The sequence below is a fragment of the Rhinolophus ferrumequinum genome, chromosome 10, assembly GCF_004115265.2.
Source record: "Rhinolophus ferrumequinum isolate MPI-CBG mRhiFer1 chromosome 10, mRhiFer1_v1.p, whole genome shotgun sequence".
Taxonomy (NCBI): domain Eukaryota; kingdom Metazoa; phylum Chordata; class Mammalia; order Chiroptera; family Rhinolophidae; genus Rhinolophus; species Rhinolophus ferrumequinum.
Genome location: NC_046293.1, coordinates 16,083,125 through 16,107,887, shown reverse-complemented (window position 1 = coordinate 16,107,887; position 24,763 = coordinate 16,083,125). Strand labels below are relative to the sequence as shown.

General features: G+C 43.8%; 1 protein-coding gene across 3 annotated transcripts in view; it reads left to right on the top strand.

The window, feature by feature from the left end:
* STAB2 (stabilin 2) overlaps positions 1–24,763 on the top strand; it is a 132,521-nt gene that overhangs the window by 90,481 nt on the left and 17,277 nt on the right. For all 3 annotated transcript variants that reach the window (XM_033118295.1, XM_033118293.1, XM_033118294.1), the window contains 14 exons: positions 2,807–2,926; positions 3,807–3,854; positions 4,659–4,742; positions 5,991–6,137; positions 6,955–7,095; positions 8,074–8,133; positions 9,460–9,636; positions 11,017–11,106; positions 13,536–13,682; positions 14,977–15,033; positions 16,109–16,235; positions 17,579–17,728; positions 23,119–23,223; positions 24,522–24,629. In XM_033118295.1, the coding sequence (XP_032974186.1) occupies positions 2,807–2,926; positions 3,807–3,854; positions 4,659–4,742; positions 5,991–6,137; positions 6,955–7,095; positions 8,074–8,133; positions 9,460–9,636; positions 11,017–11,106; positions 13,536–13,682; positions 14,977–15,033; positions 16,109–16,235; positions 17,579–17,728; positions 23,119–23,223; positions 24,522–24,629 (1,561 nt within the window). The remainder of the gene's footprint in view (positions 1–2,806; positions 2,927–3,806; positions 3,855–4,658; positions 4,743–5,990; positions 6,138–6,954; positions 7,096–8,073; positions 8,134–9,459; positions 9,637–11,016; positions 11,107–13,535; positions 13,683–14,976; positions 15,034–16,108; positions 16,236–17,578; positions 17,729–23,118; positions 23,224–24,521; positions 24,630–24,763) is intronic.

Genomic DNA, 24,763 nt, shown 5'->3' with positions numbered 1-24,763 from the left:
AGCAGTTCTGCCAGTGGCTATTTCCACTTTTTCCAAAAATGGCCCCCTTGTCTTGGCAGTTAATGTAATGAACCCACCTGTACCTGACACTCAGGTACAAGAGTCATTAACTCATGGCAACTCTTCTTCGATCTGTACCCATGACTGCCACCACCCACTGGGTTCTTTTCATGAAGAAAGGAAGTTTGTTTTCTTGCAAGATGAGTAATGCTAAGGCATATTTTTATGCTATGAGGGTGATACAATAGAAGAAAACTGGTACTGAAGGAGAGACGGTGGATTGTTTCAAGAGGAAAGTATATGAGTGGATGAGAGGAATGGCACCCAAAGCCCCCAGGTGAAGAGGGAAGCCTCACATACCATGTTTCCCTGAAAATAAGACCTAACCGGAAAAAAGCCCTAGCATGATTTTTCAGGAGGACATCCCCTGAACATAAGCCCTGATGCAGGGATATCCAAACTTTTTTCAATGGTTTTCACCAAGGGCCATTTGCGGTAAAATACACAAACAGCCGGGCCACTCACTTGAGGTGAAGTACGTATTGCCTCACCTGGTTTATTTAAGTAAACTAAATATATTTTTGAATTTGCTGTGGGCCAATTAACAATGGATCGCGGGCCACAGTTGGCCCACGGGCCGCAGTTTGGACACCCCTGCCAATGCGTCTTTTGGAGCAAACCTTCATATAAGACCTGGTCTTATTTTTGGGAAAACACAGAAGGAACAGGGGCAGTGGTAGGTAGGTAGGTAGGTATGCAGGTAGTCAGTCAGTCAGTCAGTCAGTCAGTCCATCAGTTTGTCAGTCAACAGGCAGTTAAGTAGTTAGGTACCATAGTTAGGTAGGTAGGTAGGTACCGTGTTTCCCCGAAAATAAGACCTAGCTGGACAATCACCTCTAATGCGTCTTTTGGAGCAAAAATTAATATAAGACCAGGTCTTATTTTACTATAGTATAAGACGTGGTCTATAATATAATATAATATAATACCTAGTATTATTTTACTATAAGACCGGGTCTTATATTAACTTTTGCTCCATAAGATGCATTAGAGCTGATTGGCTAGGTCTTATTTTCGGGGAAACACAGTAGGTAGCTAGTCAGGTAGGTCGTCAGTCAGTCAGCCAGTCAGTTTACTCAGTCAGTCACTCAGGGGCACCTACTTCACGTGGCCCCTTTACTATGAATTACCTTGAAATTGTCTATGTCTAGTCATTCTAAATAAGTTATTGGTTCCGTGAAGACAGAGACCACATGCGTTTCCATGTGTCCAATGGGAAACCTTGCACAGCTTGACACACATCTAGGTCGATGAACATTCACTAGATCAGGCACCGTTTAAGGCACTGGGACGTCGTCAGTGACCAAGCGGTAAAGTCTCTTTCCTCAAAGAGTTTCCATTTAGGGGGAAGAGATGGACACTCGGTGTGTAAATGATCAGTCAGTCAGAGGGTTGTTAGTGAGCTTATTTGTTACATAAGGAGAACAGAGTGGCCCAGGCAGGTGGTGAATTTCGGGACAGGAAGCTGAGGGGGTTCTTATCTCTGTCTATTTTCTCCACCAGGTGTGAGTTGAGCTCATCAACGGGGAGTGAGGGGCCAGTAAGGGAGAGTTAAGGAGGGAAACGAAGGTGTGGAATGTCTTCTCCAGAGAGAGGGGGTGGGCACGGGGAAGACGGGTTTGCAGGAGACAGACATCTCTTCAGTAGGAGGTGAAGAGAGCCTTCAGGAAACAGGTGGAGACCCCGGGAGTTTCCTAATGGCGGAGAGTTTCAGCAGGCCCGGGGAGGGTTTGTGAGGGCAGGATCTGGGGTCAGGTCACAGGTGTGCAGAGCACCATGCGGGGGCAGGTCCATGTGCTAGAGGTGACCTTGGGCACCTAGACCTCTGCCTCTGACTGAGATAAACAGGAAAATGGGATGAGAAAGTGTTCATCTTGGTGGTCTTAGAGCATGCAGGGTATTGGGGCAAGTAAAATCCAAGATGTTTAGCTGGAGGACCCAGGGCCGCTAGCAGGTGGTGAACGGTCTTACAGGAGTCAGCTCGTTTGAACAGCTCACTGAGCTGTGTCAGCTTGAGGTGGGAATCTGGGGCCGACGGTCCCTCCTGGGTTGAAACAGCTTGCTCCACCAATACTTTTGAAGTGGGGATTGGGATGGAAGGAAGATTTTGCAGCCAGCCTTTACAACTGTCCACCTCCTTCTCTGCTCAACCTCATCAGATTTTTTCTTGAGCTTTCCATTCTTTCCCCTCTCAGAAACTTTTCTTAGGCTTGCAGAGCCCTTCTTGGGGTTTCCATGGATGTTGGCTTTGAACTGTACTTCGCTTTGTTGATATTGTCGGTCTCTACTCCATCTTCCACAGTTTATAAGCTCTTTGCGACTGAGGACAATGTCTTGGATCTATTTTATACCAACTGCCTTTTAGCCAATGACTGTTACCTTTGCTACGATGGGATCAGAGTTTAGCCTAAAGCAAGGAAATGTCAAACAAGATTGGGACCTTTCTCATTAACCCCCAGGTGCCGAGGAATTTCTCATTTGGCAACTCTAGGCTGATCCATGTAGAGCAGAAGATCTGCTCAGATGGACCAACCATCTTGGGATATAAGGCTGGGTGAATAAAGTGGCCCCGACAACTGTAGGGAATTAAAAAGCAAGGTCAGGAAAAGGACAACTAATGCAAACCAATCAGTTAGAGAGTGAGACCAAAAATCAATGTCAATACAGAATTGCTTTGTGAATATTGGTAGAGGTGGCAAACTAACTGGTCTGATTCCCATCCCCCACCCCTTGGAAATTTTACCAGAAAAACGGCGGCTGTAGTGAGTTTGCTATCTGCAATCACACTGGGCAAGAAGAAAGGACCTGTACTTGCAAGCCAAAGTACATTGGCGATGGGTTTACCTGCCGTGGCAACATCCAGCAGGTAACACAAAACATGTTTCCATAAAGGAAACTCTACTTCCCTCACTGTGTTAAGAATCCAGGTCTCTAAGGAACGTGTAAGTTTTGTAACACGGAAAGCTCTATAACAATGTGAAAGACTGTTATTAGATAAATTGGCAATGAAAAGAAATTTCATCTACCCATGGGAATTCGTTTGACCTGGAATGGAGTGATTCAGATTGAACGGTTCTAGAGTCCAGAACACCTCGGTCTGAATTCAGCTCTGCCAATTAGTAATGTGACTTTGGGCAAATTACCTCACCTCTCTCGGCATCAGTTTTCTCATCTGTAAAGGAACATAATAATGCTGCCAACCCCCTCAGGTTGTTAAAAGATTTAATGAGACAATGTGTGTACCAGGGATAGCACACCCGAGCATTCCCACTATATGGACTGCTGTCGGCGTGTGTGTGTATAAAGTGGATGTTCCCTTATTTGGTGTAAAGAGGGAGTAGAGCATTCTGGCTGGTCCAACAGTTTTGTTCATAAAAAAAACTAAGTGTGCCGTAAACCTATAACTCATGTTTTAAAATATTGGAACTTTTAAAAATACTCTTAAGCTCAGATGCTCCTGGAAATGACTGACGCTTTCTTGGATAAATCAGATGGTTTCCCCAGAAAGGTTTTAGAACTCCCAGTATGTCCACATAATGTTTGTCCACCCTAAACATTAGTTGTAAGCCTATCGATTGGGCTTGAAAAAGGGGCACGGTGACAGATTGCCAGTTGAAACGATGGTACATGCTCTTTTCTTAGGGCAACTAGGGTCCTGAGATCACCCTATGTTGTTCTTGTATATAATTCATATTCATATTCATATAATACATATTAAGTGAGCCTGCCCTGTTCTTTGATTCTAGGAGCTTCCCAAGGACCCCAAAACTTCTCAGTATTTCTTCCAGTTGCTGGTAAGAATAAGTGTATCTGTCTCGCTACAAGAGGTGGGTCTCCAGCCACATACAGGGCAATCCCGTAGCCTCTGGTGTAGGTGAGGGTAGAAGAACGTCTGGGAACCTGGGATAGGTTCTGCATTGGTCATTTGTAAACCTCTCGGGTCTCAAAGGGGCAGCACGCCTGAGTGAGAAAATGTCACACTGGCCCATTCTACACATAAAAACGAGTATATGAAAAAAACTGCCATTATACCAGGGCAGAAAAGAAGCATTACTGGGGCAATTGGTTTACTCTTTGGGTGAAAACATTATGTTAGATCTTTCTGCACATCAAACATCTGAATGAGTTCTAGATATATTGAAGAATAAATAATAAAAATCTAGAGGAAGAAAATATCAGTCACCACAGGATCTTAGCGTTGGCGAGAAGATAATTAGAACAGTGAAGTGAATCATCTTACTCCTTACATTTGTATTATTATCCCAATGAATTTTTACATGTGGAAGAGACACTGAAAAAGAACACCTGAAAATACCAGGGATTACTTCTCAGTGACGCGTATGGGTAGTTATTTTCTTCTTTATACTATATTTTCAACGCTCCACACAATAAGCATATGTTATCTTTATAACCACATAAACGTAAACATTATTTCAATGACAAAGAACCTGAATGAATTTGAATCTCAGACTAATTAAAGCACAGATCCCCGCATCCAGTGTTCACTCCCCTCTGCCACCATCTACTCTCTCTGCTGTTTGTTTGAGCCCCTGCCTGTATTTACGTTAAGTACGTGGCCCCCACCTTCCTTCCCACAGGAGCATTCTGTACAAGACCTGGTTGGTCCGGGCCCCTTCACCGTTTTTGCACCTACATCGTCAGCCTTTGATGAGGAACCCCGGGTAAGCACAAAGCTTAGGCAGGTGAAGGGGTCTGGGAATGGAACACAGGCTTTGGGTGTCACCCTGGAGCCAACCGTGGAGACATTTCTGGGCAGGAGATTAAGGATCAGCTGGAGCTGACCAACAATTGAAAGGGCTGCCTCTCATCATAGGGACCCCTATCAGGGGAAGCATTCAAGTGGATTTCAGGTAACCACTGGACAGAGACCCCCTAAAGGACATTCTCGAATAGAGTAGGAGGTTAAAAAAGATCAACAATTCTTAAATGATCCAAACCTCCCATAGACCGCTTCCCCCCAAAAAATGGCATGCTGTATTAAAGGGATTTAAATATGTTCATTTCTTGCAGGACATATCAGTGCCTTTACTGTTCTTACATTCACTGGGACTCTTCATGCTTGGTTGCCCATTAATATGTAATAATATAGCAAACATTTATTGAGCATGCCATATACTGTTTCTAGTGCCTGGTCTATATTAACTCATTTAGTCTTCATGACAACACTGTAAGCTAAGTGCTGTTATTATCCCCGTTTTACAGTCAAGGACACTGAGAGAAGTAATTTTTTCAAGGTCACATGACTAGCAAATGGTAGTGCAAAGACTCAAACATGACCCCAGAGCCTGTGTTCTGAACCACCGCATACACTGCCTCTCTGTACATATATTTTAGACATTAGCAAAGCAGGGACACAAAAATAATTTTTGAAAGAATTTGACACTTGATAGTCTTTTTCATAAAGCCTCAAAGGAGCTATCATAAATCAACGAGAACCATGTGGGCTTTTTATTACACTGACTTTATGGTTAATATTGTTTGCATTTTGATTTACAAATGGAGAAGCATTGCGATCTTTTTCTATACTAAAGGTTTTAAATCTGGCCTAGCTACTTTTCCAAGAGGGGAAAACAAACGCAGTCTTTCCTAGCATTTTTCACAAGAAAACTCTTTTTTCAAGCAACATCTCACAGGACTTGAGGTCTTTGCCATGTGTTGTGAAATGCTGGACCAAAGGAACTCCAAGTTCCCTTCCATGCTGAGATTCTACAATGGAAGCAGGAAAGGAATTAGGGCTACCTTCTCCCTCTTGCCTGAACACTCTCTAACCTGAAACCCTGACTCCTACTTGCCAAGGTCTGGGTGGGGAGAGAAATATGGCTCAGCACATGGAGTAGAGGACAACAAAAGGGCGAGGGGGAGCAAAAGGCCGCTGGCTCTGGCGGGAACCCTCTGGTCGTCTGTTACAGATTAAAGACTGGGACAAACAGGGCCTCATGCCCCAGGTGCTTCGGTATCATGTGATCGCCTGCCACCAGCTGCTCCTGGAAAACCTGAAATTGACCCCAAATGCTACTTCTCTCCAAGGGGAGTCACTTGTCATCTCCGTCTCTCAGGTAAAAGAGACCACTTCAGAAAGGTGCCCATTTTCCTTGGGCCTTCTTTCTTCTCCTCTTACTTAGAGTAATACCAGTAATAATAATAATAATAACAACAACTAATACATGTTGAGTAATACATGTTGAGTGTATACCAGGTACTAAATGTTTGATACATACTAACTCATTTAATCTGCAAAATAATACCATAATCTAGATACTATTATTTTCTTCAATTTACAGATTAGGAAACTGAGCTCAGAGAGATTAAGTAACTTGTCCTAGGTCACCCAGTAAGTAAATAGTAAAGTTTGAATTCAAACTCAGAGGAAGCAGCTTCAGGTGGTCAGCAGAACTGCTTTTGGCAGCATTGGTGAGAAGCTGGAGAGGGATGAGATCTTTTGGTCAAAGCCACTTGACCATCCTGGTTCCCTCGCTCCCCACGACATAGAAGGAAATGATGGCTACAGAATTCATTGCAAAAGGGAAAAAGTGTGTGGTGGGGGCAGAAGGGAGGGTTGGTAATATAAAGGACACATGTGAACGGGAAACTAATTTTGATCTGCTTGTTATTTTGTGTTTGAGAATCACAGTGAAATGACTGTTTCAGTTGATTACTTGTTATTAACTTCTCCAGGTGAAACTCATGTTTGTCTCAGTTTCCTTTTTATAATCATAATTTTAAAAAATGCTAGACGTGGATCTTCAGATTTTGCCACAGCTCTACTTAAACAATGCACTTTTATGACAATTGAACACGTTGGTGAGCATTCTGAAAAAGGAATTTTGTGTCTGTTCCTATTTGTGCTCTTTTTTTTTTTTTGGTTGATTTCAGGACACGGTGTATATAAATAATAAAGCTAAGATCATATCCAGTGATATCGTCAGTACCAATGGAATAATCCATGTCATAGACAAACTGCTGTCTCCCCAAAACTTGCTCATCACCCCTAAAGATGCCTCTGGAAGGATTCTGGTGGGTGAACTCACTGTCTAACTCTCAGCACAGAGTGACTGATAATACCAATAATGTATTCTTATCTCAATTTTTATTTTGAGGCACCATTTTGAGACATTTTAATTTTGCTGCTTTAATCTCAAGCTACTATTAAAAGCCTAGTAAATATTACTCCTGGTAAGACATAAGTAAGTCTTTTTAAATAAATAGACTTTTTTATCGGTTTTTCTTTAGTGTCCACAAGGGCAGGAGGTCTTGCATAGATTTGGAAGATGGAAAAATTACATAGATAGATGGGAGGAGGGGTCACTGAAACAAAAGCTGGAGTAAAACTCCTTCTTAATTGACAGAAAAGACCATTTTAACTTTTATTGTAGTTTATTCATATTGGCCAGGGTTCTTCTTTGTAGACAACAGAATCCACTATACCTTTCTTATATAAAAAGGAATTTCTTAAAATAGTAACATCCCCAAATCTCTTGGAAAGCCAGAGAACCTAATTCAACTACTGTACAACTAGGAACATAGCAGCCCAGGGATTCTGCAGAGGGAGGACCCCTGACATCCCCACGGGGCTATTCCAACTGTACCAGTTCTGCCAGTGCCACTGTCTCCAGCCTCATCATCTAGAACACAGGACTGTGGACACCAGATGCCTCCACCATTGTGCTTGTCAGAAGACCTGATCTTCCTGCCAGCACCAACCGCCACCTCCTATTGTTTCTTTCCACCAGTGTCTTGCACAAGCACTTCTCCTTGGTGGACCCTATATCACTACGGGGATCTAGCTACAAGGCACTCTGGGAAAATGTAGTGCACAGCCTTCCAGCTTCTGTAATACAGAAATGTGTGGGTACAAGAGAGCTGGAACAGGTGCCAATGAGTCCATCTATAGTACCTGCCATGTTATCTTATTTTATTCTGTTGAGCGTTTGTTAAAGTACTTTGTGAACTGTATGAGGAAAGGTATCATTCCCGTTCTCATTATCTTTGCAGCAAAATCTTACGACAGTGGCAGTAAACCATGGCTACATCAAATTCAGCAACTTAATACAGGTAAAAACCTAGGAGAAAAGTTACCTCAGGGGATAACCTGCCTAAGGTTTTGGGAAGGTTTTTTTGTTTGTTTTTTGGGGGTTTGCTGTTGTTTTGGTTTGGGGTTTTTCTGTTGTTGTTTTGTTTTGTTTTGTTTTGGGCACTAGACAGCTATTGTAGAATCTGTGTGGGGAAGTCCTAATTTCCTAGAGAACAAAGTCATTCTCTGCCTCTCCATTCCCAAAATGTAGCATGGTTTGTTCAGCTATGTAGTGTACATTGGCCAAGTTAGAAACATAGTATGTGCGGCTACAGTGAGGGAAAGGAATTAGGATGTGCTCGTCCCTGAATTAGGTGCTTCAGATCAGGAATTGTCACCTGCACTATAGCAATGCAGAGGGAGGCTGAGGTGGAGAGGTGGGGAATCCATGCCGGGGAGGCAGGTAGAAATGACATTTAAAACCTTATCGTTCCGACTTCAGAGACTGTTCCCAAGAACTGAGTAGAGAAACTTCATGTTCAAACAAAGATTGCAGAGGAGAATCAGGGAGGTGCAGGGCTCTCCTCCTCCTGCCCCAACAAGTCCTGGGTGGACCCCCCATAGCACAGTCTATGAACCCACAATTTCCAAAATGTCTGGGGCTCCAGCTATCTGGAGAGCTTTTTCAAAATGGATATTTCAAGGTGTTCAAAAATGAGAACCTCCAGGAATGTTATAGACAAGTAATCTTTATTCACCCACCCACTCCCAACTTTATTATACTAGTCACCGCCACACCTGGGCATCTGGTCTGGTTGAACACAGACTTTTACAGCAAATTAGGAAACTTCTCTGGAGCTTTCTCTCTGGAGAAAGGAAATGATAAAGCCTACTTCACAGGGCTACCAAAAAATTAGGAAGAAAAAATATATATCATGCACCCAGCTTATAGAAGGCTCTCAAAATGATCCCTCCCAATACATCTGGTCATTTCTGTTATCTATTAATAGAAAGCTTATAAACCTATAGAAGTATCTCAATATTGGATAGATTTCACTTTTTTAAAATAAAATATGGGTAAAGGACTGAACGGGTCTTCCAGAAATTAAAATATCTGGGCAGGAGTAGTAACAACAACACAAAAAAAGGCACTCGTTAAAGTTTATTTTCTTATTAACAAAGCCCAGAATTTGACTCTCTGTTTTGCTTTTCTAAGTGTTCTTGGACAACGGAGGGCGCAAATGGCTGGAGTGTGATGGTCCCCTAGTTTCTGGCTGTGTCATGGGGCAGGCACAGAGGGGACCATGCCCCACCTCCACCCCAGACCGACCCTCAGCTTCATGGCTGCCCATCTCCCTGTGTTTCAGGATGCCGGCTTGCTGAGTGTCATCGCTGATCCTATCCACACTCCTGTCACTCTCTTCTGGCCCACCGACCAAGCCCTGCAAGCCCTACCCCCTGAACAACAGGATTTCCTTTTCAAACAAGACAACAAGGACAAGCTGAAGAAGTATTTGAAGTTCCATGTGATCCGAGATGCCAAGGTATTTTGTTTCGTGCACATGTGGGTGCAGCAGAGACCCAGCCCAGGAGCGGCGGGTCGATCAGTGTGTCTCCACCTCCACAGAGGCCTGAGCTCCCCGTCCCACTGTGCCCTCCTCTGACTGGCCCTCATTAATTGGCCCCTGCAGTATCCCACTGGTTCTGTTTCTCCCACCTGCATGTTTTTGTTTTTTGCTAACTTTAACCAATACGCAAGAGCCGCGTTCCTGTCTGGTACAACAGACCAGCCTTTTCTCTTCTATCATTCACATGGCACATGGCTGCCGACCACAGTTCCCAACTTTCTCCAGATGGGCTCTCTCTCCCCCAATTCCAACATCTCTAGACAAAGGACTGATTCATCAGCTGCGATTAGTTGAACAACTAATCAAGCTACTTAACCAAGCTCCTGTGCTCAGGGAATCGAGACCTTGTAGGAGCCTGGCAGCTCTTGCTAAAACTCTGTCACTCTGAGTCCTCAGCGAGGACCCATCTTTCTCTCCAGGGGTGAGTCTGTCCAATCCAAGAATGCCAAATGTCCTAACTTCGGTTAATTCATGAGACCTGCATGAGCTTCCTAGGTAATTTCTTGTCACAAATTACCACAAACTGGGCAGCTTGAAGCGACAGAAATATCTTCTCTCAGCGTTCTGGAGGCTGGACATCTGAAATCAAGGTGCTGACAAAGTGTCCCTTCTCAAGGCTCTGAGGGGACATCGGTTCCATGTTTCTCTCCTAGTTCCTGGTGGTTGCCAGAAATCCTTGGCATCCCTTGGCTTGTGGATGCATCCCACCAATCTCTGCCTCTTTGTCACGTGGCTGTCTTGTCCCTGTGTGTTCCTGTGTCTTCACATGGCATTCTCCGCTCCTCTCTCTTTCTTACAAGGACAGCAGTCTTATTGGATGAGGGGCCACTCTACTCTCGTACGACCTCATCTTAACTAATTACAGCTGCACTGACCTTATTTCTAAGTAAGGTCACGTTCTGAAGTATTGGGAGTAAAAGTCCAATAAAACTTTTGGGGGGGACATAATTCAACCCAAAACAGTATCCTGTGCTACTTTCTTAAACCCACTCATCCTGCCATTGGCTTCACACTCCAAGAGAGCATCTTCCACGGACTCCCAAGCACAGACGGGGGATGAAAGGGTAACTGAACATAGTGCAGCTGACGGAGACTTTTCCTACAGAAAGAATTTCCAACCTCCTAAAGGGCCCGTGATTATTATTCCTTTTGGTGATGTCTACTGTCATTTTAAAGCTGGAATTATTAGAACACTTGGAAAAAACTTGAGTCTGAATTTGGTTTGTTGGCAAAGCTCCTTTGGGCCCTTCTTCAGCCCAAATTTGGGGTATTAAAGTGGCATCCTCACTCCTACAGATTTTAGCGGTGGATCTCCCCAGATCTGCTCCCTGGAAGACCCTGCAAGGTTCAGAGCTGAGTGTGAGGTGTGGAGCTGGCAGTGACATCGTGAGTATTGTCACCCTGGTGGGAGGTGAGAACACATTATCAGCGTTCTCCAACCATTGCCCTTTCAAGGAGATACTCCTTTTTTTTTTCTTTTTTTTTTACATTTTCAGTAGTTTAATGCAAAGTACTTCCCAATTCCAGACAATGGTTTCTAACAAAGCTGGTCAGAACATTGTCAATTGATAGTGTAAAAACAAACATGCTGTTTATAGTGGGGAAAGAAGACAGATACAATAGTTGAGTTATGTTGATGGCACAGCACTAACATACATGTCCACAACCTGTAGTCTTGAATTCTGAGTAACCTCATGTTTTCATTCCTGAAAAGCTCTGAATCTACTACTACCTTTTTGCTTTTCCCAAGGACTGATTGTGAGATCCTCATTTTTTTCCCCTTCAGTAACAGCAAGCTCTTTTCTCTCATTGCCGTGGGGTGTCGTCCCCTAAGAGTACGTAAGCGGATATGAGAAAGCTTATAAACCCTGGCCAGCCCCAGCCCTGGAAGCAGTGCCAAGGAGCCCACACCCCTTCCACTTGTGGAGAGCAGCTTCTAGTATTTATTATTTTATTTATTTACTTACTTACTTATTTACTTAGCTAGCACTTATTTTCCAGTGTGACACACTTCCCTGGAACAGGCAGGTGCACTGTCATTCCTTTCCCTTTCTCCCCAGCCCTACTGTGACCTCCTCTCCAGCTGTCTCTTGGCAATCAGAGCAAACCAGCACTGGGCTCTCCCTGCCTAGATCGGCCGGCAGAGAAAAAGTTTGTGATTTTTCACCTGCTGTAGCTAGTTCCTGAGCAATTTTACCTTCCTGTAATTCCGTATGATGAATAGGTATGATAGGATAATAGTAGCTACCTCCTATATCCTATATATAATGGAAAACCCAAAACGACAGTGGCTTAAATATATAAGGGTTTATCTCTCTTGTAAAAGAAGTCTGGAAGTGGCCAATCCAGAGTTAGTATGATGGCTCAATGGGGGAGCTCTTTCTGTCTTTCTGTTCTGTAGCACAAGTTTCCAGCTTCAAAGTCACCTCGAGGTCCAACATGGCTGCTGGGGCTCCAGCCACCATGTCCACTCTCCAGGTGGTAGGAAGGATGAAGAGCAAAAGGGATGCAGCTCCCAGATGACCTGATTCAAGGAGCCTCCTGAGAAGTCCTATATAACATCCTGTTTCCATCTTCTGACCAGACAGAATCCCTTTGGTGTTTGAATCGGAAAGCCATTGAATTTATAAATCAATATGAGGGATGTTAGCATCTTTACATTCCAAATTCTGGAAAATTTTCCTAATGTACTTAACACCATTGAGATCAGCTGTAGTATCTCCATAGACCAAACTGGACACCTACCAAACAAACATAATAAGAATGCCCAATGCTCGTTCTGTGTGCTAATACAGCTTTCAGAGCACTTTGCAATGTATTATTTAGTTTGATCTTTATAACCACCCTATGCAATGGAATCATTCACCCTATTTACCTGGTGAAGAAAATGCAACGTCAGAGAAGTTCACTGACTTGCCCACAGTCACACAGTACATAAGTGGAAGAGGAGAGATTTAACCAGAGTTTCCCAGTGTTCTTTCACACTGTCTGTCCCGACAACAGATGCTGAGATTTATCCTGTTTTTCTTCTCACAGAACTTCCTAAAAGTATTTTGCTCACTGGGAGGGAGTGGGAGAAATGTATCCATCAACTTATTAGCTGGGGGGACCTTAGGGAAGAAAGTGCTAAGATTGTTGCAGCATTCAAGGAAATAATGTACCTGAAGCCCAATTTTGACAATGCCTAGTACATGTGAAAAAGAAGTTATTGTGATCGTTACAAAGTTAAAGCCCATTTCTTGTATATCCTGGAAAGAAAGTTGTGTCAGGCAATTTGCTGGCACTAGATAAGAAACCTGGGTTACTGCACGTGGAGGGGTCACATCAACAAAGTTTATCCTGAACCACAGACAGATCATCCCTGCTCCACCCACCCTGTCACATCCCCCACTGCCACTGTGTCTACTTTGGTACAGGCGGTGTTGCAGGGTAGCTAAGCGTGTGGGCTCAGGGGCTGAATTGCTCGGTGTGAATGCCTGCACCATTCGCTGTGTGAACTTGGGTGTTATTTAATCTCTCATTGCCTCGGTTTCCTCATCTGTAAATGGGAATACTAGCAATAGTGGCTACATCCTAAGGTTGTTTTAAGGATTAAAAGAATTTGCACAGGTAAAGCACGTAGAACTGGACTTAGCACATAATACCTGCTGAGTGGTTCTGATATGTATCTATATATGGGTATATATCAGTTCTTTCTGAGTCTTGCAGGTGCTGATTACATATGGCCTAGAAAAGGAAAAAGAGCAGTCTGAGAAGGATTGTTGACTTCTCTCTCTCTCTCTCTCTCTCTCCCTCTCCCCCCCCTCCCCCAACAGGGCGAGCTCTTCCTGAATGACCAAACATGCAGAATTGTGCAGCGCGAGCTCTTATTTGATCTGGGTGTGGCCTATGGCATTGACTGTCTACTGATTGATCCCACCCTGGGGGGCCGCTGTGACACTTTTGCCGCATTCAATGTCTCGGTCAGTCCTAAAAGCACTACTCTTACTATGGTAGGAGAACCTTGGGCCAAAGAACATCTCTCATGATCCAGCATGGACCCTGCTGTGAAAGTACTGATGGCTGGTGCTCAGTGAGCCTGGCATCCAAGAGATCAGTGTTCTTCAGATTCAGAATCAATAAGCATCAACCTGGCCCTGCCCAGGCCTTGCACATTTTCATTTCCCCACCCACCCACCCAATCCATTCATTCCCTCACCATTAAGGAAACCATTGTTGGGTACCAACCAGGTGCCAGCTATTCTGCCAGTCATTTTCAAGCCCACCCATCCATTCGATCATTCACTCATTCATTCAACAAACATTTTTTGAGCTCCCGCCAGATTAAACCCTATGAAATTACCACATTTGCCATACAAAAATGGCAATTTCATATGGTTCAATCTAGCATTGTATGCTACCCACACCATCATTTATTTACTCACTAATAACATTGGAGAAATTTAGGAGTATATCCTGGGCCCTGCACTGTATGCAGCATTTTCATATTTCACACTCATTCGTCCACCCACTACCATTTATTGAGTTTGGCTCAATGCTCATCTTACCCCTGTAATAATCCAACAATAGAAGTAGTGATTATCAACCCTATTATGTAGATTTGGAAATTGAGCCTCAAAGACGTGAAGTGACTTACGTGGCAAAGTCTGTCACCAGTTAAGTTTGGCAACTACCTGGCACCTTGTAAGCATTCAATAAATATCCCAAATTATTAGGATACCAAAGTAGGAGATGAAAACCCAGTTTTCCTTTTGGCTGTAGCGGGTGTGGCCTTTTTAACTTCCAAAGTATATTCACACATATTTTTCCAGTTAGTCACTTTCCCTCACCAATCCCCTGAAGATCAAACAGCAGAAAGCATTATTATCCCTGTTTTATATATCAGAAAACTCAGAATCAAAGAGTGTGACTGGCCAAAGTTATCGCAGCTGGTTTATAACGGAACTGACAGCTGCATCCACATTTCCCACAGCTGCTGCACTATACACCTGCGTGACACAGCCCTGGTCCATCCACCTCTGCATAACAGCGAACTTTTCCCCTCAAAGAACTAAACCAAGGGGCTGAGGTCCAAGACAGACCTGAAGAATTCTCCATGGCGAAGTTTCAGTGTGTCTGTTCTTATATTCTTAAGCATAGCCAGAATCTTAATCAAAATTAATTAAGTTCTTAGCTCATCAAGGCAAAAACCAGGGGCATTTCCTCCTATTTCCCAATATTCTTGATTTTTAAGTGTTTCTTTTTCTTGAATACTAGGGGGATTGTGGGAGCTGTATCTATACTCCCAGCTGCCCACGGTGGACAAAACCAAAGGTAATTAATTATTAATGCTATGATAATGTTTAGAGAGAACTAGGTTTGTTTCATTATCAGATACCAATTTTCTGTGAGGTATGTGCATGTGTGCCTGTGTGTGCTTCTATGGGTGTGCTGGATAACTGTAATTTATGTCATTCTTTCAACAACCAGGCCAATGGGAGATGAATATTCTTAACCCAGGCAACCTGTTAACCCACTAACCTGTCTTCTTGGAACTGTCTAGAAAACTCATGGGATTATAGACCTAGAAGGGACATCAAAAATAATTATAATGATAAAAAAATAATTATAATGATACAAATTCTGTGCTAGGCCCTTTATTTATACAGTACCCCTGTTCTTCATTATAACACTCAGATGAGGCTATTTTTACCTCCACTTATGAAAAAAATGAATTTCAGAGAGGGTAAGCAATCAGCCCAAGGCCACACAGCTAGTGAGGAGCAAGGCTAGCAGGAAATCCCAGAAAGCAATGTAAGAGTGATGGTTAAGCCAGTGAAATTTGGAGTCCACAGATATAAGGTCAAATTCCAGTGGCTTGTTTTTGGCCAACAACATACTCTATGTTTTTTCCCTGTAAAACTGAGCTAATAACAATTCTGATATTAGGAAAAGTAATTTTTAAAATGTGGATACAGAGCCTGGCACATAGTAAGTGCCCGTTAAATACTGGTTTTATTACTTATTCCAAGTTTTTTCTACTCTACCAGTAAAACCTCTAATAAAAACACTCCTACAAAAAAATGTAACTTATACCCTCCCTACTGATGATTTGGGGGCCTTGCTACCCCTGCCATGATAGAAAGCTACCTCTCCTCCACTCCCTCTCGAAGCAATCGCACCTGCAAACACTCTAAAAGTCGGAAAATCCTTTCTCTTAAGACTGGGGAAGTCTAGCTCCGCACCCTCCCCCATTGACTTGCCTATCTACGCCCCCAAGAAAAGAATTCCCTGTAAAGGCCAGAGTCCCATTTTCGATTTGGGCAGTACCCAGATAATCCACTGGGAGCAGACTAAAGCCCAAGTCCAGGAGGTGGAAGGCGAGGGATGGTTCTCTTTCTTCCTTTAGGGTGTGAAGCAGAAGTGTCTGTACAACCTGTCCCTCAGGAGGAACCTGGAAGGCTGCCGGCAGCAGTGCGCCCTGGTGATACAGCTCCCCAGGTGCTGCAAGGGCTATTTCGGGAGAGACTGTCAGGGTGAGGGCACCTCTTATCCCCCGGACATTCTAAAAGAATTGTACAGTCACTCCGCAGCATTTGCAAGTTTGGAAAGTACTGAAATTATAAAGTGCGTGGGTTGCAGGGTGGGGGGTGCATCGCTCCTAGTGACTCCACTAAGAAAAGATGCAAAAGCAATCATTCTGAAGAGTTGTGTAGCCTTCCTCCTACTTTTTTCTTTTGTCACATTTTGGGTTTTTTACAGTTAAGAGTCTTGCAACTGTGTATCATGCTTTTTTTGCTTAGCACATTTCCCATGGTGCTAGAAACACCATATTTCCACTTTTACTCTAGTCCATGATACTGATAATCGTGTGAATTTAAATGTACCTAACAGAATTCTACTTTGACAGGGCTCTATACTAATATGATATTTGTGAGCCATTACTGCCTGAAAAATAAACTCTGCTATAGGATATATAACATCACCGTTCCTTACTTACCTCACCAGGAAAGGGCTCCGTGCCAAAGGGCATTTGGGCCCATCCTGAAATCCCTGTGTCTAGATACAACTACTAGCCAACAATACATCAACAACAGAAGTGTGACAAATACCATGGCACTTCCCATCTGCCATGCGTTGTTTTAAGTAAGCACACTAGTTGAGTGCTATGTCCCATATATATCAATACATTTACACCTCAGAACAATCCCTAAGAAGTAGATTACATTGTTATCCCATTTTACAGATGAGAAACTGGAGGCACAGGAGCCCCTGGGACTCCCACAGAGGATAAGAAGGCAGCCCACAGTCCCACACTGTGTCTCTAGAAGCCATGGTTTTAACTACCATGCATACTCCCTTTGTTCTGGTCCAGTTAGAAAATTCTGGGCTGGGAGTCCACACAATCACCTGTGTGGACCATTCACAAAACTCAGTGCCATCTCTTATGTTTGTTCAGTGCTTTATATTTTCAGAATGTTCTCAGTTATAGTACCTCATTTGACCTTCATGTCACAAGGTGGTATAGGTCACGTGGGCAGTATATCCTCATCATCATCATTTAGAGCTAAGAGAACTGAAGCTCAGAGCAAGTTTATTGTTCAGGCCAGAGGGACTCAGAGCCAGGTGTCCCGGCCCCCAAATAGAGTGCATGGTTCAGCATATCACCCTGCCAAGGTAGAATCCTATCAGATACATTTAAGTTCATGTCCCATAAGCTCGTGGCTTGCCCTAAACATCATGACACTATTGGGTGTGTCCCCAGGACCACAGTCCCTCTGGGCTAATGGAGGTCAGAGCCCACAGCTAACGATGGGTTAGCAGCACATTTACAAATGCTGCTGAGACTGTTGAGTCCCTGCTGTTTCATTTCTTCCAGCCTGCCCTGGAGGACCGGATGCCCCGTGTAATAACCGGGGGGTGTGCCTCGATCAGTACTGGGCCACGGGAGAGTGTAAATGCAACACCGGCTTCAATGGGACGGCGTGTGAGCTGTGCTGGCCAGGGAGATTCGGGCCTGATTGTCAGCGTATGTGGTACCCACTCCCCTGTGCTATAGCCTATTCAACTGTGTACTCCCCATCCTCATCTACACATCCTCCTGACCTGGAAACATCCATCTTCCCCTCTCTCCAGCCACCCACGTCCTATCTGCCTGCCTTACATGCTTCCCCTCCTAGAATGTATTCCCAGTTTCCCTCCACTAAAAGAGCTTCATCTCTAAAAATTGAAACTCACATGCCCTGTAGCCACCAAGGCAAGCTGTGCCTGAAAAACATCCATTCATTCAATTATTCAACCAAAATGTATTACGGAGTCCTTACAAATGTTGATAGCTAACGTTTATGGAGTGCCTCCTATGTGCCAAACAGGTTTTTACCATTTAATCCTCACAGCAACCCTTTTAAGGGAGGTACTGTTATTATTCCCACTTAGCAGATGAAAAAAAGGAGGCACAAAGGGGCTAAGTGACTTGCTCAAAGCCAGGAATTGTTCTAAGTTGTAAGGATACAGTGGTGTGGGGAGGAGGCAAAATCCCACTTCTCAAGGACTGTATTTGTATATTCAAAGGGTGGAAATAGATAAAAACTGCAGTAACAAAGTAGTTATAAAAGGTTCTTTGCCAAAATTTAATGTTTCAAGACCATATATGTTTCTGAGTTCCAGTCAAGATGGCGCAGTAGGTAAATGCTGGGCTTACCTTCTCTCACGACCACATCAAAATTACAACTAAACCACAAAACAACCATCATTGAGAATCGCCTAAAATCTTGCTAAACCGAAGCCCTACAACTAAGGACGTGCAGAAGAAGCCACCTCGACACTGGTAGGAGGGGCAGAGACGCAGAACGGGCTGGTCTCACACCCTCATGTGACCATTAAAAATCAGGAGGGATATCTCAGCTGTGGAGCTCCCCCCGGAAAAGCGAGGAGTTACAGCTTCTCCCCACTGTCGGGGAGAGAAATCCCCATAATTTCTGGTTGTGAAAACCAGTGGAGATTGTAACTGAGTGAGACGGAGGGCAGCTGGAGTCCCAGATGCTCCTCTTAAAAGGACTGCGCGCAGACTTACCAACAGAATTACTGGCTCTGAGCTCCAACACTGGGACAGCAGGTGGAGAGGCGACGGGGACATATTGGGGTAAACTGAGTTGTCTGACTTCAGGATGAAGGCTGACGGGGCAGCTTTCTCCCAAACAGAAGGGCTGGCAGAAGCCATTGTTTCTTTGCTGAGCCCGCCCCCTCCTGCGGGCAGACACAGGTGGCCGCCATATCTGAGTCTCCATCAAGCTGGCTAATGCTGTTCGTTTGCCACGCCCTGTGATTCTGAGACCACATCCTGCCCGACTTTCGGGCACATCCCAGCAGTTTCCAGTGGCTTTTTCATACAAACTGCCAGCCTTGGCTAATGCTGCAGACTTTCCTAAGGTTTCTCAATGGTTTGTGAAAGCCAGACAAGAAGCCTCTGGCTCAGCATGTCCTCTACCTCTGGCTGAGCAGCCCTAAGCCCAGCACTAGCAGCAGCTGGCCTTACTTCATGGCTTGGCCTCTTCCAAGCATGGCTCAGGTGGCAGCCATCTGCGGATTGCTTTGTGGTTCCTGCTGGGTGGCTCCAGGTGGGGCACAGGCTGCAACCAAACTTGACCTACAGTAGGTCCACTCCCAGCTGGCCCTGGGGCTGGCGCCCCCAACAGCCAGCTTCAAAACGAGATGGAGCATCATCCAGTTGCCTCCAAAGATGACACACCCAAGGGGCAGATTGGGCAGGCACCAGAGCCCGGCTGAGGCAGATCCTGCTCTGTAGGATCAGCCCCTGCACCACACTCCTCCACCGTAGTCACAGTCAGTCCTCACAACCTTGAGCCCGAGGGACAATCCCTCCAATTGATGTGCAAATAGCAACCAAGTCTCAACTACAAAAGAAGGGCACACACAACCCACACAAGAAACACACCTGGAGTGCACAGCACAAGTAACCAGAAAGACTGCACAACTGGGCCCCACAGCACACCTACTACATAAGGCCACTCTACTAAGACCAGAAGACATAGCAGCCCTACCTAGTACAGAGAAACAAACACAGGAAGGCAACCAAAATGGGGAGACAAAGAAACATGTCCCAAATAAAAGAACAGAACAAAGCTCCAGAAAAAGAACTAAAAAAAATAGAGACAAGTAATCTACCAGATGCAGAGTTCCAAACACTTGTTAAAAGAATGCTCAGTGATCTCAGGGAGAACTTCAAAAGAGATAGGAAACATAAAAATGGAGACAGAAAAACGAACCAGGCAGAAATAAAGAATACAAGAACAGAAATGAAGAATATATTACAGGAAATCAACAGTAGAGTACATGAAGCAGAGAATCGAATCAGCAATTTAGAAGATAAGGCAGCAACCCAATCAGAACAGCAAAAAGAAAAAAAGAATCTAAAACAGAGAAGAGAATTTAAGAGGCCTCTGGGACAACATCAAGCATACCAACATTCACATTATAGGAATACCAGAAGAAGAGAGAGTGCAAGGAATTGAAAACCTATTTGAAGAAATAATGATGGAAAACTTCCTTAACCTGATGAAGTAAATAGATATACAAAACCAGGAAGTGCACAGAGTCCCCAATAAGATGAACCCAAAGAAGCCAATAACAAGACACATCATAATTAAAATGCCAAAGTTTAAAGACAAAGAGAGAATCCTAAAAGCAGTAAGAGAAAAGCTACTAATAACTTATAAGGGAGCTCCCATAAGATTGTCAGCTGATTTCTCAACAGTAACTTTGCAAGCCTGAAGGGACTGGCACAAAATATTCAACATGATGAAAAGCAAGGACCTACACCCAAGGGTGCTCTACCCAGCAAGGAGCAAGGCTATCATTTAAAATCAAAGGACAGATAAAGAGCTTCTCAGCCAAGAAAAAGCTAAAGGAGTTCATCACCACCAAACCAGTATTACAAGGAATCTTAGAAGGATTTAAGATGATAAAAAAAGAAAGAAAAAAATATATATATACATTTACATATATATAATATATAATATATATTATATATATTATATATATTATATAAATATATATAATATTTTATTTTATATATTTTTATATTATATATATATTAAAAAGCAATAACTACATACCTCAACAATTACTTTCCATGTAAATGGATTAAATGCTCCAATCAAAAGATATGGGGGCTGAATGGATAAGAAAACAAGACCCTTATATATGCTGCCTCCAAGAGACTCACATCGGATCAAAAGACACACACAGACTGAAAGTAAAAGGATGGAAAAAGATATTCATGAAAATGGAAACAAACAAAGCTAGGATAGCAATACTTATACCAGACAAAATAGACTTTAAAACAAAGACTACAAGAGACCAAGAGGGACATAGCAATCCCTCTTCTGGGTATTTATCCAAAGAAACCCAAAATGCTACTTCAAGGGGATGTTCTCATCCATATGCTCATTGCAGCATTATTTATCATACAATAGCTAAGAGATGAAGGCAACCTGGGTGTCCCTTGATGGATAAAGGGATAAAGAAGAGGTGGTACAAACGACACAATGGAATATTACTCCGCTGTAACAAAGAAAGAAATCTTGCCATCTGCAACAACATGGATGGACCTAAAGGATATTGTGCTGAGTATAGTAAGTCAGACAGCAAAAGATGAATGTCATATGATTCCGCTTATAAGTGGAATCTAAAGAACAAAATAAACAAACAAATGAAGCAGAAACTCATAGATACAGAGAACATTTTGATGGCTGCCAGATGGGAGGGGGTTTGGGGGCAAGTGAAAAGGGGACGGGATTAAGAAGTACAAATTGGTTGTTACATAGTAGTCATGGGATGTAGGGTATAGCATAAGGAATATAGTCAATAATATTGTAATAACTAGGTATAGTGTAAGATGGGTAGTAGATCTATCAGGGTGATAGATGGGAGGGGGTTAGGGCAAGATGAAAATGGTGAAGGGATTAAGAAATACAAATTGGTAGTTTGTCATTGGGATGTAAAGTGTAGAAAATATAGTCAATAATATGGTAATAACTATGTATAGTGCCAGATGGGTACTAGTCAGGGAGATCAATTCCTAAATTATATAAATGTCTAACCACTATGCTGTACACCTAAAACAAATATAAAATAATACTGAATGTCAACTCTAATTGAAAAATTAAAAGGGGGGGAGATAAAGAAGAATAAGAGGTTCAAAGTTCCAGGTATAAAACAAATAATTCTTGGGGATGTAATATGCAGTATAGGAAATATAGTCAGTGGCATTGTGATAGCGTGGTACAGTGTCAGATGGTTGCTGCACTTATCCTGGTGACCAGTTCTTTAGCAAGGGAATATAATCAGTAATGGGGTAATACTCTGTATAGTGCCAGGTGGGTACTGTTGAATATCTATGATGTACACCTGAAACTAATATAATGTTGTATTTTATCTATATTTTAATAAAAACCTTTTTTAAAAGAGTAATTACAAAAGGTATAAAGAAAATGAAGCAGATAAGGGGAACTGTGGAAGAGAAATGAGCACGTGCAAAGGCCCTGAGGCAGTAGTAGGCTTAGCATGCAACAAACAGCAAAGAGGCCAGGTGGCTGAGCAGAGTGGGCAAAGAAGAGGGAGAGAGGAAGGAAATGAAATCTGAAGGCCAGATCACTTAGGAACTTCTCAGCCAGAGAAAGATCTTTGGCATCTGTTCTAAGTGTGATGGGTGGGCTGTAGAGGATTGTGAATGGAGGAGTGTCATGAGCAGAGTAGAAAGATCACTTCTGCTGCCCTGTGGAGAATATCCTGCAGGAGAGCAAGAGCAGAAGCAGGGCCACCAGCAGGGGAAGCCACTGCAACAATCTAGGTGACAGCTAGTACTGCCTTGGGCTAGGGTATTAGTGCTGGAGGTGGCGAGAAGTGGAAGGATCGGTATGTATCTTTAAGATTTTACTGTTAAGTAGATTTCTCCAATAGGAGAGCCACATAAAATCCATTTAAGTTCATGTCCCATAGGCCACTGGCTTGCCCTAAAATAAACATCACAATACTATTCTGTTACATACCCCATCCCATTTTCTATTTCCATGTTTATGACACACCATATTGATAATTACATGGTCAATAGCCAGTTACTCCAAGACTATAAGATCCATGAAAACAGGGACCTTATCGCTCATGTTTTCCATGGTAATCTCATCGTCTAGTAGTGTCTGCTCCATGACAGCCACTGAATAAGGTAGTTTTTGAATGTTTGAATGTTTGAATGAATGAATGAATGAATGAATGACTATGGCATAAGCATTGTGCCTCCCACACTGACAATACGGCCAACAGGTGGCCAATGAGCTGGTTGATTGGATTTCAATCCCTGATCACTGATTACTGATCACACTCCAATGTGTTGTTTTACAGCCTGTGGCTGCTCCGACCATGGACAGTGTGATGAGGGGATCACAGGCTCCGGGCAGTGCCTCTGTGAAGCAGGATGGACGGGCCGCTTCTGCGACACTCAGGAAGGTCTGTCATGCGAGGGGTTGGTGAGCCGCCAGTAGCACCACGCAGCAGTGGACCCTACTAAGAGCGTCCAGCTGAGAGGGTGGGGGTCTGAGCAACACCAAAGAAAAAGAGAAAAGATAACACAGCAGATGTTCCCTTTTCCACGTAGAAAAGATGACTTGGCCATGTGGCCCCAGGCACCAGGAGGTTTGGCAACTTGAAGAAAAAAACTAAAGGGAAAGATTTAATTCAAACCCTTGAAACCAGTATGCAGTCCTGTGCTATCATGGAAGGAGCCGCCTCAGGCAAAGAATACGGGATCAGACAGGAATGGTCCCTCAGCATCGTGGTCCTGGGCCCACACGTGTACAGACACAGAGGCACAGTGGTTTCAGAGTAAACGCCCAGTCTTGGAGTCCAGGATCTGGCCCCTGATTCTGCTGCTCACTAGATGCAGGGCCTTAGATAACCCACCCACTCTGAAGTGTGTGCGGCACGCTTTGCAAGGGCAGCGTTGTTCTGAGGGTCGGAGATCATGTTTTGAAGTGCCCAGTGTATGTGGGCACTCAAAAGGACTACAGCCATTACCATTATCATCTTTATCATCATGGCCATAATCGTGATCCTTACAGGGCAGTCAGTATTCTGAGGCCTCCCTCATACCCAAAGCCCTGTGTTCTGGCAAAAACCCTGAGATGTGAGGTTTGAATTATCCACTGTGAATCATTGTCCTTTCATCCTCTCTGGGGGCAGAAGGGCATGACTAAGCTCTTCCTGTGGGCTTTGGCAACCTGAAGTTCCAGAATCCCGACAGCACCCTTAACTGTGGTGCCTCCTCCTTCCCTAACCTCTGACCGCCCCAGGGCTTTGGGCTGCCTGTTGATGCTGCAGCCCCATTCAGTCACCAAAGCCCCAGACTTCTCCCAAGCTTAATGGTGCCCTCAGAAGGCTGTGGAATTTCTCCTCCATCTCTGTCTGGAACCCCGTGTCCTTAGGACCAGAGTGCTAATCTCTGCCAAATTCATCTCTGCTAGCAAATTTTGCAGTACAAAGTTTTAATTGGTTGCTCCTAAAGTTAACATATTTGCATTTTAATCCGATTAATGTTGCAGAGATAATGTCTTAATATGAAGGAGATTCCGGAATCTCAGAATCTCCAGGCTAGGAAGGACCTTAATAAATCCACCCATCCTCCTCCCGCTGTAAGGGGACACTTTTGAAACACAGTAGCAGGCCAGAGAGTCTTGAGAAGATGCTTTAGGCAGATCTCAGCTCTTCTCACCACGATGCAGGATGAATGTTGACCTTTTTCTTTGCAGTCCTGCCCCCAGTATGCACACCTCCTTGTTCTGCTCATGCCACCTGTAAGGAGAACAACATGTGTGAGTGTAACCTGAATTATGAAGGAGATGGAATAACGTGCACAGGTGGGTGCCCTTCATGCATGTGTAAAATAGCAGTGTGGTACAGGAGCAGAGCAGGACTCAGTCAGAGTTCCTGGGCTCCATCCTGGCCCTTCTACGTCCTGCCTGGGCCACATGGCAATACCTACACTCTCTGT